Source organism: Phytophthora infestans, genomic scaffold, assembly GCF_000142945.1.
Source record: "Phytophthora infestans T30-4 supercont1.64 genomic scaffold, whole genome shotgun sequence".
NCBI lineage: Eukaryota > Oomycota > Peronosporomycetes > Peronosporales > Peronosporaceae > Phytophthora > Phytophthora infestans.
The window spans coordinates 559,233-574,308 of NW_003303695.1; the positions used below are offsets into that span (position 1 = coordinate 559,233).

Sequence of the window (15,076 nt, forward strand, 5' to 3'; positions counted from 1 at the left end):
ACGTCCCTGTCCGCTCGTACACATTAATCCAATTTCCGATGGTCTTAACGTTCTTTTGATAAATGTGGGCAAGCTGTGAGCGCGAGTATCCGAGACAGTAAAATCCGTAGAGACAGTGAAAAACTGTATTCGGGTGGGCATGCTGCCGAATAACGGCGTCTTCCATTCCGGACGCTAAACGGCAATGGGAATGACAGGCAGGTAGATCTGTAGCATGTAGACGTACTCATTTGTTAGCTAGAGAACGGAAACTCAAGCGACACGGTCAACTTAACCTCTTCGGAAGCGCGGCAATTCAGGAGTGGCAATTTGAAGAATGGTGATCGTGATGCAAATCTGGCTTTTGACCAATCAAAACTCTTGGTCGATTTGTCGTCGATTCGGGCAATAGCCCCGAAAATGTAAATTTAGCCTGAAAGCACAATAACTTCACCGATTTTGGAGCTACCTTTAACCCCTGACTGTAATAAATAAATGAGTGCTCATTTATTTATGTACTGTGCATTCGTTTTCTTCGTTTTTGCTGACAAAATCCAGAGATCATCAGATATTGTGTGTTCTAGAACATGACATCAAATATCATGATGGTACTGTACATGTACAATGTACTGACTGCTGAAAGATCTTGTTGACATCTTGACTGCATCGATGAAGTGACGGGCTTTTCCGTGGCCGACCAATTCCCGCCGCTCGCTATTCTAACCGCCTAAGCGATCCTCACTTTCACTCTCACCTCCAACCAAGCAAGCAGCCAAATCAGCCTATCAACCCAAGTCAGCCATGAAATTCGTCGGGGTTATCGCGTCAAGTCTTCTGGTTGTGCCTTCTGCGGTCTCTGGTGACGCTGATAGCTCGAGTTTCGCGCTCTTCTTCGATCAGGATCGTTTCCAGGAGGTTTTCCCGGACGCTGTGGAGCTCTACAACTTCAACGGTCTTGTGGATGCGGCCAGCAAGTACAGCGAATTCGCTAATACGGGCAACGACGACAATGACAAGCGTGAGCTGGCAGCGTTCCTGGCTCAAACAGCTCACGAGTGCGACAGCTTCAAGGCCGCGGAAGAGTACGCCCGTGACACCTACTCGGTGTGGCAGTACTGCGACAACACTACCTACACGTGTGCCCCCGGTCGTCGTTACCACGGCCGTGGCCCCATTCAGCTCTCATGGAACTACAATTACTACAATGCTGGCGAAGCTCTGGGCATTGATCTCTTAAACAACCCGGACATCGTCGCGACAGACACGACGGTGACGTGGATGACTGCGCTTTGGTACTGGATGACTCCGCATGGCGGCCGTGTGATCCACGACATCGTCGCCGGTGAGAACGGATTCGCTCAATCCACCGATATCATCAACGGTGGTCTGGAGTGCGGTCCGGACGCTCCCAACACGTCGAACGAGCAACAACGTATCACGTACTTCACCAAGATGTGCGAGGCTCTGGGCGTGGAGCCTCTGGGCGCCACCTCGTGCAACGCCTAGAGTGCGTATGCATCAAAACAAGTTTTACAAAGTAGTGAATAAGCAAAAAAGACTTTGCTTGTATTTGTGGCAGCTTACCTTACCACTAAGTTTTGCATTTTTCGTTATGGCATGCTTCACTGTAAAGCTGGGTAGATGTACTGATTCCACACAGGCTCCCAGTAGCACTCGACGTTGGCGCACGCCGTCGACGATCCAGCAGTTGTGCGAGATGTTGGCGACAACCGTGCGATGCAGGTCGCCACGTTCATCTAGCGTTCGCAGACCGTTGGCGTCGCTCTTGTACTCGACTGTATCCTCCATATCCATGACGGTGAACTCCTCGAACTTGGTTGCAATCTCGTCAATCGATCCACGGCTGTGTATCGCTGCAATAGCGAGTGCTGCCACGGGGCAGCAACTCCGTCGTTCGGACTCGCGACGAAGTGGGCAGACTTGAGGCGTAAGAAGTTGCTCTTACGACGGATCTTGTCGAACTTGCACCGGAAATCGTTGTCGTCGCAGTGATTCAAGTTGTTGAGGTACGGCAGGTACTTGTTGTTTGCAATGAAATAGTTGTCGGCCGGTTCGCGGTTCATGTTCATAAGCGAGTACTTCGCCTGCAGCGTCTGGTTCGCGTCCAGTTGGGCCAGATCGTGCTGGAACTTGCCACGCCAGTCCGCTGCGGTGTAGCTAGAGAAGTCAAAGATATCGGGCGTCAGCAGCTGGGGTCCGAGCACGTTTACCATGATGAAGAGCGGCACGACGTCCTCTGCCTGTGGGCCGTAGAACATGCCGTTCTGCATGCCGGCTAGACTCACGAGAGAGTGCACTTTGTGATCGTCCATGTTCTCCACCACGGCACGGGCGATACCGCCACCCTGTGAGTGGCCCACGAAATGGTAGCCGTCGCTGAAACGCGAGTCGTTCTTGACGATATTGCGGATCTGCTCGATGGCCATCGGGATCTGCGCCGTTACTGACTGCACCGAGCACTCGTTTTCGCAGTACGTGAGACCCACAAAGACACGGCCCTCAGCCGTGAGATTGGCTTGAATGTTGCGGCCATTGGTGGCGTTGCCCGTGACACCGTGAAAGAAGAACACGGGCAGCTTGGATTCGGGGACGGAGTCTGCGGCGACGACGAAGGCGGCAGCGACGGCCACTGCGAGGTGGAAGAATCGGACCGCCATGACGGAGGAGGGCTTGATCTTCTCGAGGTGAAAAGGACTGTGGGCACTCGAGTTGCAATGATGTGAGGTGAGCGGTTCACCTTGAGGCTCAAAGCTTGAGCTGAAGACGGTGGTGAAGACGGCGGTACAGACCGTGCATAGGGCGATCTTCACCTCTTACGGTGTCGGGAAGATCAGGCTTGGTCGTCAACAGCGCCGAATCGTAAGGTCCAGGAGGTGATGTCTGCCAGGCAGACATCAGCCAGGCAGACTCCGTCCCCGAATCCGAGCTGCCCGTGTTCTTCTTTCACGGTGTCACGGGCAACGCCACCAATGGCCGCAACATTCTCACGGCTGAGGGCCGTGTCTTTGTGGGTCTTACGTACTGCGAAAACGAGTGCTCGGTGCAGTCAGTAACGGCGCAGATCCCGATGGCCATCGAGCAGATCCGCAATATTGTCAAGAACGACTCGCGTTTCAACAGCGGCTGCCATTTCGTGGGCAGACTGACTTGATGTTAACGACATTTATGGCACACTGCAATCAGCTAAACGTGTCAGTACAGTACAGTACACATATTTGCAAGTTAAAACGATGCTCACTTGTGCTGCAATTTAGACACGCACCTGCTGAGCGAACACAGTGACGGTGCTGTCTCATCTCGACGAAGCTGCAAAACCTTTCAGCGACTTTTCTCAACTTTCGTCAAAGGGAGCCGCGTGTCCTGAAAACGAGGCGCTCAAATATTCCGAGCTTAGACAACACCAGCTCCAGAGGAGCATCAAAGGGCGTATGTGTCTTCGTCCAGGCCCTGGACTCCAGGGTGCATGAGGTTGCGACGTGGCCATCTGCGTAGCCGCTCGCTGCAGGCACTCCCGATTACCTAATGCAAAAGTTTTTGCCGACATTTTTAGCCTCATCGTAAATGTGTGTGAAAAGAGAGTCATTCCCTAATATTTAGCTAAATGTATGCCGAAATCCACCTGCATATATTGTAATCGAGGTTCATTGAAAAAACTTTGATGAGGTTTTATATTTGACTTGACTTTGACCAAAAATCGATGTCGCACTGGGGCCGATTTTTACGGTATGTTTGCGCATCCCAATTTGATTGCACAGCTACGGGCGCAGTGCAGCAAAATTGTAGCTTCAAAGGTGCAATTCTAGCCGTTTTACTGTAAATGATTGTGGATAACGGTTTTTGAACTCGCATTATCGTAAATCCACCAATAAATCTAGCAAATTTAATCTCGTTTTGCCTGCAGAGCACAATTTTTATTAAATTTATTTATTTCGATAGATTTTGGGAATTCATCATATTTGGTTCACCTGTTTCGGGATACTACGGTACATGTACTACAGTACTGCACCCCGTTTTCGCGGGGGTGGATGAAATAGGATTTGCAAATCAATCAGATTTTAGCAGACAAACAAAGGGTCATTTGGATTCAGGAGCATCACATCCGGAAGTTTATCAAAGGTCCAAGGGCGCGAAAACGGGGTGCAGTACTGTACTACAAGCAAAAATATGAGTTATAATTAGACTTGTACTAAGCACAACAATTTTGATAGTAGCATTATTAAAAAACAATTCTACGCAGATCATATTCTTAGCAAAAAGTACTTACATATCTATTTAATACGAAATATGCGTAGCCAGGTCCTATTAACAGCTGCTAAGACCATATAGTACGTGTGTGCTCATCGACCCCTCCTATTAATGCTAACTAACGTGCACACAGGCATCACCCTTTGCGTGTTGTGGCGCTCCGCGGTTGAAAATGGGGGCATAAAGTAGTTTGAACGGTGCATTTAAGTCGTATATGTCGACCACATACAATGTGTACACCACATATTTTAATTTTAGAGAATCGACGCCGCCTTCGCTGCGCTCGGCAGCCAGTAGACCGCACGTATTTGCGTGAGGATTATTAACCCTAGCCCGTTACGGACAGACGGACGGACGGACGGACACCACACTTCATTAAGGAGCTTTAGCTAGCCGGCCGCCGCCGCTACGCGGCGGAGTGGCATGGCTTGTTGGAGATGAGGTGACCGCAAAGTTAAGTGCTTCTTGGTGTCACGTGCTTTGTGAGCGTCTTTCACTTTAGTACGCCGTGGCTTCGTGCAGTCAACCACTTACCTTTCCGTAATCTCATGTGGCCCCGTGCCATATCGTGGTTTGGTACGTTTCCGCTACCCCGTACTACAGGTTGGATGTCGTGTTCTTCAATGGCTCGCGCTCTTCCATTCTCTTCTTGGCTTCGACGCTCCATGCTCACGCGTTGCCCACGCTGTTTGGTGGTTATGCGCTCTCTCTTGTGAGATCATGCTCTTTAGTACTCCGTCTTTCGTGACCGTTGCCCTCCAATCGCCGGTACTCTAACCGAAATGTGCTATTCCATGGTTTGGGGCCTCCACGCAGTCGTGTTGTTCCGTCGCCCGTGTAACGTGCTCTCCTGGTGAGGTTCCATCGACCACGTTGTCACGCTATCGTGCAATCGTGGTGTCTATGGTGTTGTGCTCGCGTAGTGCATCTGCGTTGCGCGTGTTATCGTGTTCTACAATGGCATCGTGCTCCACCGTGTGCAATCGTGGTCACCCCAAGCGTCCCCCGTGTATTTTGCGGCTGGTCCGCCATCCGTGCAATCGTGTTCTAATGTGCTATTGTCCTCAGTGGCTTGGTAAGCTCAGGTTCTACACTGGAATCGTGTTTCGTGGCTGCTTGTTCTCCCATGGCTAAGGGCGTGGTCGCGTCAGTTCTCCATCCGGAGAATGCCTCGACAGGCTTATGAAATTACCTCTCGATAGCACAACAGGAGGATTATGTCATTATTATCCTCCACCTTTGGAAGGTGGAGGAGGCTGGATAAACATCGAGTTTCTAGAGAAAAATGGACAGAGAGGACGTGTTTCTCCTCATCGCAGCACTCATTGCCAACGTAGTCGCTCTGGTCGCATGCAGTCGGCACGGGGATGAGGTACTACAGCGACGTACTGTGACTGTGTTACATTTCGAGAGGCTGCTCTGTGACTCTACTTGTGAGGGGGGGTTTCACAGCATCTTCGGTGTTCCAAGGCGTCGTTTCTTGCTATTGCATAGCTGTTAAAGCTACGTGGTCTTTTGTTCGCAAATGCTGTGGTCAAGCAGCACTCGTACGAGATAAAAATTGCAGCAGCTCCCTACTTTTTCGCGTCGTCTGGTGGCTACCGAGAAACTGCAACAGCAGTGGGAATGCGCAAAAGCTACGTGATTGACATCGCTAACGAAGTTGCTCGCGTTTTGGATTTAGTTTCGAATTAGGTCGTCTCATTATATCCTGATCTAGATGGTTTGGATGCGGCTCAGAAGGATTTCATGGTATCCTGGCGTAGTTGGGGCAGTCGACGGATCGCTGCTCCAAATAGATCGGCCGGAGGACTATGAAGGATTTTACTGTCGAAAAGGCTATCCTGCTATAAATATTCAAGCTATAGTATCAGTCAGCAACAAGTTCATGAGTGTGGAGATTCGTCCTGGTTCATGGTCTGATAGTAAATGCTGGAAGCATAGTATAATTGGACGCGATGCTTGTTCATTTATCCCTGCTGGCACTCATACCATCGGTGACTCTGGCTACGCATTGCTGCCATATCTTATGGTACCGTTTGCAGAGCGGGAAGAAGGTGGGGAGTTGAATTCGCAGCAACGTCGGTACAATTTTCTTCACTCGAGCACTCGAAATGGCAGTAGAGTGCACGTTTGGACTCTGGAAGGGCCGTTTTCGTGTATTGCAAACTGTGATAGATGAGAATACACTGGTTAAAACGATGCACGTGGTTATGGCGACGATTGTCCTTCACAATTTGATGCTGGACTTAAACGATGACACACAGATAACATCATTTGTTGAGACCTCTGAAAATGAAGATTCCGTCCCCGAATCCGAGCTGCCCGTGTTCTTCCTTCGCGGTGTCACGGGCAACGCTACCAATGGCCGCAACATTCAAGCCAATCTCACGGCTGAGGGCCGTGTCGTTGTGGGTCTCACGTACTGCGAAAACGAGTGCTCGTGCAGTCGGTAACGGCGCAGATCCCGATGGCCATCGAGCAGATCCGCAATATTGTCAAGAACAACTCGCGCTTCAACAGCGGCTGCCATTTCGTGGGCAGACTGCCTTGATGTCAACGACATTTATGGCACACTGCAATCAGCTAAACGTGTCAGTACAGTACAGTACACATATTTGCAAGTTAAAACGATGCTCACTTGTGCTGCAATTTAGACACGCACCTGCTGAGCGAACACAGTGACGGTGCTGTCTCATCTCGACGAAGCTGCAAAACCTTTCAGCGACTTTTCTCAACTTTCGTCAAAGGGAGCCGCGTGTCCTGAAAACGAGGCGCTCAAATATTCCGAGCTTAGACAACACCAGCTCCAGAGGAGCATCAAAGGGCGTATGTGTCTTCGTCCAGGCCCTGGACTCCAGGGTGCATGAGGTTGCGACGTGGCCATCTGCGTAGCCGCTCGCTGCAGGCACTCCCGATTACCTAATGCAAAAGTTTTTGCCGACATTTTTAGCCTCATCGTAAATGTGTGTGAAAAGAGAGTCATTCCCTAATATTTAGCTAAATGTATGTCGAAGTCCACCTGCATATATTGTAATCGATGTGGCCACACCTGCAAGCAGTGCCTTTCAGTACAGTACTACCGGTAGGACGGATGTCATTAAAAGGGTTCATTGAAAAAACTTTGATGAGGTTTTATATTTGACTTGACTTTGACCAAAAATCGATGTCGCACTGGGGCCGATTTTTACGGTATGTTTGCGCATCCCAATTTGATTGCACAGCTACGGGCGCAGTGCAGCAAAATTGTAGCTTCAAAGGTGCAATTCTAGCCGTTTTACTGTAAATGATTGTGGATAACGGTTTTTGAACTCGCATTATCGTAAATCCACCAATAAATCTAGCAAATTTAATCTCGTTTTGCCTGCAGAGCACAATTTTTATTAAATTTATTTATTTCGATAGATTTTGGGAATTCATCATATTTGGTTCACCTGTTTCGGGATACTACGGTACATGTACTACAGTACTGCACCCCGTTTTCGCGGGGGTGGATGAAATAGGATTTGCAAATCAATCAGATTTTAGCAGACAAACAAAGGGTCATTTGGATTCAGGAGCATCACATCCGGAAGTTTATCAAAGGTCCAAGGGCGCGAAAACGGGGTGCAGTACTGTACTACAAGCAAAAATATGAGTTATAATTAGACTTGTACTAAGCACAACAATTTTGATAGTAGCATTATTAAAAAACAATTCTACGCAGATCATATTCTTAGCAAAAAGTACTTACATATCTATTTAATACGAAATATGCGTAGCCAGGTCCTATTAACAGCTGCTAAGACCATATAGTACGTGTGTGCTCATCGACCCCTCCTATTAATGCTAACTAACGTGCACACAGGCATCACCCTTTGCGTGTTGTGGCGCTCCGCGGTTGAAAATGGGGGCATAAAGTAGTTTGAACGGTGCATTTAAGTCGTATATGTCGACCACATACAATGTGTACACCACATATTTTAATTTTAGAGAATCGACGCCGCCTTCGCGGCGCTCGGCAGCCAGTAGACCGCACGTATTTGCGTGAGGATTATTAACCCTAGCCCGTTACGGACAGACGGACGGACGGACGGACACCACACTTCATTAAGGGACTTTAGCTAGCCGGCCGCCGCCGCTACGCGGCGGAGTGGCATGGCTTGTTGAGATGAGGTGACCGCAAAGTTAAGTGCTTCTTGGTGTCACGTGCTTTGTGAGCGTCTTTCACTTTTAGTACGCCGTGGCTTCGTGCAGTCAACCACTTACCTTTCCGTAATCTCATGTGGCCCCGTGCCATATCGTGGTTTGGTACGTTTCCGCTACCCCGTACTACAGGTTGGATGTCGTGTTCTTCAATGGCTCGCGCTCTTCCATTCTCTTCTTGGCTTCGACGCTCCATGCTCACCCGTTGCCCACGCTGCTTGGTGGTTATGCGCTCTCTCTTGTGAGATCATGCTCTTTAGTACTCCGTCTTTCGTGGCCGTTGCCCTCCAATCGCCGGTACTCTAGCCGAAATGTGCTGACAGCAGACGGTGATTTTGAAGAACCGAAAGAGGAGCCTGACCAAACTCCTTCAGATGGAATTTATGGAGCTTTGGGTGGAGCTGATCTACTGGTGCGGTAGAAGAACAGAGCAAAAGCAAACGGTAGACCGAGAGCGATTAGCGGCGGCGAAGTCAAAGCTCACGCGTGACTGGGATTCAGTAACCGCCAACGGAAGTGCTGGCTCTGGACAATGACGCGCTGAAGAAAATGCATGAAGACGGTAGGAGCTTTGGTAAGTTGGTATCTTGGGCATGAAGTATATACATGATGTTCATATACGAATCATGTCTTATATAAAATTAAGTCCTGCCTCTGGTTCTACAAGTGATGAACCCTTCCTGGGGCTATATTCCGGGAAAGTGGATTCACAGATGATGTACTAGAGTGTGCCGAATCTCCGCTGAAAATCTAATTCTACTACATGTCACCGAGATCTGGCTGCAAATTGCTACAGAGAACAATCGCTACTACAATCAGCATTTGATCGAGCGCGTGGATAGAATGCATCATAAACGCTTCGGTAAAGGTGAGGATGTGTCCAGGGACGAAGTGCTGCTCGGTGAAACAAAAAGACACAAGAAACTCAAGGCGGATGAAGTATTGCATTGCATTGGATTATTTGTGGCGAGTATGCTTGGCCCTCACAAGCGACGATTCGCTGATCACTGGGCCAAGATGCTATCCCGAAAGGGACGTTCGGGCCGTACATGTCGAAGGCGCGTTTCGGCAGGATAATGCAGAACCTGCACTTTACGGACAGAGCCGACTCGAGGGCGAAGACGGATCGTGCCTTTAAGGTGCGATCTGTGGTGGGACACGCTGCAGCAGATCTTCGGCAGCTTGTACCACACCCCGCCTGTCATGTCGCTCGATGAAGCCATGATCCCGTCACGAAGCCGCCACAACGTGACCCGCCAGTTTATGAAAGATCGGCCCCACAAGTGGGATACGAAGGTCTTCATGACGTGCTGCGCAGAAACTGTGTATTGGCTTCAATAAGTATCAGCGCTCTACTGTGAAGGAGAATTCCACACAAGCATGCTGTATATACCTCATTGACCAAATTGGCAGCAGTGACTTGGGGAAGCTGGTCGTGAAGCACCTCGCGGAACTCGGTATGATCCGCAGTCTGCCCCGCATCGGTGATGACTGCATGATAGATGCCTTCCTCTCTAGGTCAAAGGACTTTGGTCAGGTTCCCCATCATGACTTCGCTCGGTTCAGAATTGGGGTCATCAGAGAACAGCGTTGGGAGCCTCACTACGAAGTTCATCGGTGTGCTGATCAGCTCCGCAAAAAAACTTCAAGTCTGCCATGGCGTACATACAGCATAAATAAATATTAGAAAATAAGATTAAACAACTTGTGGAGCTTAGCCAAAACAAAATGTGTTTGTTTGTCAGGATTATTCCTTTGTCAACCACGGCATCGGCAACAGCATTGGTAGATAGTACATCCCATTCATCCACTTACCGGTGAAGAAAAATGATCCGACCACTCCAATGACGCAAAGTGCTCATCGACTACGTAGCAAATGTTGTATACCCTCATAGACGGGTAAGATACACAAAAGATCAGGAGAAGAACAATAGACTACGCCAGTGCTCTCAAACCTACGAAGGGGTCCATGGGCGAGGAGGGACACTTTTGCGAAGAACAGGTCTGGTATACAGCGCTGTGGCAGCATCGAGTCGAAGCGTATTGCATTTTATAGAACAGTCTACCTCCCAAGCTCATTAAATAAATGAATGGAATTCATGCAGCCAGAAAAAAGGTATAATCATTTCCTGCTTTGAAGTAGTGACTAGTATTTTCGTGGGCCTCAGACCAGCTAAATGACTGTAATGAAACCTGACTTGAAGAAGAGTAGTGACTAGAATTAATATGATTTCTTAATCCTGAAGCTTTCCCAATGGAGAACTTCTTGTAATAAGCACTGCCATTTCGGACGTGCAAAAAGTGTCGTTGTGCTGATATTATGGCAGCTCAATTAAAGTTCAACCTGACAGCTATGTTCAAAACAAAAAATGCATTTATGTACATCAAACAGCCCTATTTCTAATTTTAGGTACCTCGTGCTCCCTAAGCTCGAGCTCCATATTTTTTCAAAAAAATTCAAAGACACAGTTCATGATACAGACCATCCCAATTATAGTGGCGCTGGGCGTAAGATGAAATTGGAGATTAGAGCGGTCTGATCTGTTCCCATTTTTCGATATTAAGGTGGGTTAAGAACAAGTCAAATCTGCTATAAGACTGTAAAAGTTTAAGAAAGGCCCTTGATCAGGGCAAATTGGCGTATTATAAGAGAAATACATGCCACATGGACCACTTAAGAATTTCCCAAGAGGAAAACAATGGCCCGCTCGCACGAACACTTCACTATCTACGAGAAAACGATCTTCCTCGGCACCACCTAGCCAACCCCAGCCATTAGAGAACTTTAGTTTCTGGAATAATGCAAGGCTTGGAATAGCGATTATCTGGATAAAATCTGAATAAATGACGGATAGATTACCGATTGATATTCCAATAATTTATTGCAGTGGAGTAGCGAAGGGACGCTTTATTCCACTGGAATATATATTCTGGACGATGAAATTCTTATTCCAAAACCTGAGTTATTCCAGAAACTAATGTTCTCTATTAACACTTCAATCGGTTGCCGCATATCTCAGGAAAAACATAGGCCTTTTTCGGAGTGGAAAACAACTGAACCAGCCTGTAACGTGTGGGAACAGTGGTGATTCTCGCCAGTACCGCTCGGGCCGTCCTAAATACCAAGCCTCGCGCCGAGCCGTCTGATAACATTTCGCTGCAGCCCCGCCCCAAACCGGGACGACTCGCGACAAGCCTCTCGACTGCACACCCAAAAGCAAGATGAAAAAGAAACGTAAGCCCCATCATACATCTATCGAGATCGAGCTTCTAGCGTTTGCAAATGTACTTGTCGGCAAGCAGTTCATTCCGCCTTGAGCTCAGCGTTCCATAGTTCGTCACGGAATAACGCTGCATCGAATGCATAATGAAGTGGATCTGCTAAAAAGTGAGAGATTAGACAGTAACGCAGTTGATTGACCAACACAACAACAAAATGCTCTTAGCCCTTTAGAACCTGAGCTGTTTTTAAAGGGCCACTGGGGGCCTTCAGCACAACCAATCAAATCTTTGTCGGGTAGCAACTATCAAATCAGAGTAAGCCTCGAGGCCATGTGTCAGGCCCACTGAAGATGGGCTGGGGGGAGAAGACATTGCCAAAATGAGCGACATCAGCAACAGCGACAGTAGCTCGGACATTTGTGGGCTGTGTGGAGGCACCATGCGATTGGGAAGCAATGCAGGCAGTGATAATCGAGCGCGACGACAAGCTCCGCAACGAGGTGGACGGCGAGGACATGAAAAAGATTCGACGAGCAATGTGCCAGCTCAATGTGTATCTAAAGTTTGGCAGTCTGGTCAAAGCGCGCATCGTTCGTGCTCCAGAGTGTGTCATGAGGAAGATTAGAGCACGCTGGCACGACTTGGTCATTAGTGTAAGTACTGAATTGTATTTACGTGCAGGTGTGCTGGTATTCGACCAGCTTGTGACTAGCTTGCTGATAGAATCCTCGCCCTCTTTTGCTGTCTAGGCGATGGTACTTTCATCACTAATTGTGGCAGCTCAATTTCATTTGGATCGATAATGCTCGTGTTCTTTCGCTGTCTGGTGTTGGCTTTGGGCATTCCACTCGTTGTACGTGTGACAGCGTCAAGTGCCTCCATAACATCAGTGTTTTCAGTCATCACGTGCTTATAATGCATCGCCATGAAGCATTCGACGCGATATCCAAGCCGGCAACGAGTGCACGCGTATTTGACGATTTTTTCCACCCCGCAATGCGCACAAGCGGCAAAGTAGCTTGCTGCGACTGCGCGTTAGCATGAGCTGAGGTGAATCGCTTCCGATAATATCTTCTATAGGCTCTCAGTGGGTCGCTCGCCGCCGAAGTGAATGTATATGCTGCTGCTGTTCTGACACTAGCCTGTTGAGAATTTTCTCCTTTGCTGCTCGAATGATTGGATGTTACTCTCGCCATGCTTGATAAAAAAAACCTTGATACATTGCAAAGGCATTGTGGACTGCAACGTCAAGAAGCCATGTGAATATGCTCATGTTTAGGCGGCGCTCCCGTCGACGTGTCGGATTGGTGCTGCGCATTTGATCAAACCGATCAAAAGCATTCATGAAGACATTGTACGCACAGACTTGAACTGGAGCCTGAATTGCTGTCCGTCGAAAACTTTCCTGCCCAGTCCACCTTTGAACAAAGCCCATTCCATAGCGGCAATTCTGAGCTTCAGTAGTGCTACCATTGAGCACATCAGCAGACGGTGTCGCAGCCAAATCATTCGTGTATAAGACTACTCTTTTGTCACAAAATACATTATACCCTGCGTTAGGCGAGCGAACGTGAGGTGGTTCAAACCGAGTTTTTTTGCCTTTCTCAAACCCTTCTGGTTCCGCTTGTGGGCCTTTCAAACTCTTTCACATTTTCAACCAGGTCATGTGCCGCAACTAACTTCCAGCAGCCCCGCTCAGCATCGTTCAACTCCAGAACTGCCGACTCAACCGCAGGTCGAGAAAAAAGTATCCACATAATTTATTCTGCACGCTCCGATCACTATCGTCTCACCCAAAGTCAATCCAAGCACATGCTTCGCCAATGTATGCCTTGTGTAGTACCAATATTTACGCAGGCGGTTCAAAGGCCATATGCTAGTGGCAATTTCGAGCCCTATGTAGGCATTGATCTCGCGTAATGGTATGACAGGGACCCCTTTTTCCGAGAGACGAGGATTTAACCACTGAAGCAGCGTGTTACGAAAGATGCGACTAAGAAATAGTGCAAAGAGACCTGACATTCCCTTAGTTTGATACGTACGCACCACTTTGGCCTCCTGTAGCAACGTGATGCCTCCATTTTGCTTGAGGCTCTCGATATACACTTGGCCAGCTCTTGCAGCATCTTCACTGATCGCATCTTCACTGATCGCATCTTCCTTCTCTGCTGCGATTTCAGGATCTCTTGACATGCTACTGTCCTCTAGGTCTTCATCGCTTGCGTCGTCACGCTCTTCCGCACCTGGGGACTCATCCACAATTCTCTCCCAGTCTGATAAGAGCAGCTCAATATCCATTGCCAACAAGACTTTGAGATCGCGGGGGGATTCTGGGATGGAAGTGCTGCAGATAGAGGAAGTCTCCCAGAAGATTCAAAACCCTCAGCACGTCTCCCAGCCTCTGGGTTCATTGAAGAGGAGATCGGTTGGCCATCTTAGAGACCCCGTGAGGGACTCACCACATCGTGCTACTGTGCGCGTCTTTTGGAATGGCACTCTCGGCCAGTAAGCGACAGCAATTGGGTTCTTAGAAGCCCCACGGGGGCTCTTACTCTCAGGTTCTAAAGGGTTAAGATAATAAAACAGAGATTTATTTCGTAATAATTTATTACATTTTATTTTCTGCCTAAAAATATTTGAAGATGAGTAGGTTCATATGATGAATAGTAGTTTTCTCTCTTAAGTGTAATAATAAAGTTCAACTGTCATCATCCATCCGAATGCCGCGCGTTCGAATACCTTCCGTCTGTTCGTGGCAGGAACGGTTGTCGAGACTTTACTACAGTAGTGATCTTGAGGTACACCCCCGGAGTTGTCTTTACCGGAAAGAGCCTACACATTTCCTTTTTGATTCACTCACTGCTGTATTATTGTCTTCATCGACCCCGTCTACGATATTATTAGTTCAGTTCCTTGCTCACAGGGCTCCCGATAATGGCATTAATCGCAGTTCAAATTTCGAGGCTCCCAAACATTATGCATTTGAATCTGAGAAACCCGTCCATGCATAATGGCCATCACGTATTATGTAATGGCCTTTACTTACAAAAACAAGTACAGTATTAAAGTGTAAAGGCATACTGTACATTTTCTTCCCATTCATGATGCATTTTCAACCGCGCTCGAGCTCCCATACATTTAACCTAAGTACCAGTACCCTACTTGCATGGAAGTCACACAGTCGCAAACAGCAAATCACTCAAGAGCTGTATTGTCCCGTGACAGCAACAAAAGATGGCCGAGATGCGAAATTGGAAAGTCTTTTACTGCATCGAACGTATACAATTTCTTTCCATGCAATGCAGTCTAATACAACGTCAAGAATCAGTGAATGGGTAAGTTACTTGTATCGTAACTGACTTTATATATATCTGTGCTGTTGAACAAGTGCACCAGTAGCTAACAGACATATGGCTTCAGCGCC

The 15,076-nt window shown here is 48.1% G+C and overlaps 2 protein-coding genes across 2 annotated transcripts; one reads left to right on the forward strand and one right to left on the reverse strand.

The window, feature by feature from the left end:
• Positions 1–780: 780 nt before the first annotated feature.
• PITG_17947 (chitinase, putative) lies at positions 781–1,485 on the forward strand (the record flags this gene model as incomplete). The annotated part of the gene is made up of 1 exon (XM_002896223.1): positions 781–1,485. One exon carries the CDS (start codon positions 781–783, stop codon positions 1,483–1,485), a length of 705 nt encoding a protein of 234 aa, XP_002896269.1.
• A 116-nt stretch (positions 1,486–1,601) lies between these two features.
• On the reverse strand, positions 1,602–2,657 carry PITG_17948 (uncharacterized protein; the record flags this gene model as incomplete). Its single annotated transcript, XM_002896224.1, has 4 exons — positions 1,602–1,625; positions 1,669–1,824; positions 1,887–2,576; positions 2,631–2,657. 4 exons carry the CDS (start codon positions 2,655–2,657, stop codon positions 1,602–1,604), a joined length of 897 nt encoding a protein of 298 aa, XP_002896270.1.
• Positions 2,658–15,076: the final 12,419 nt, after the last annotated feature.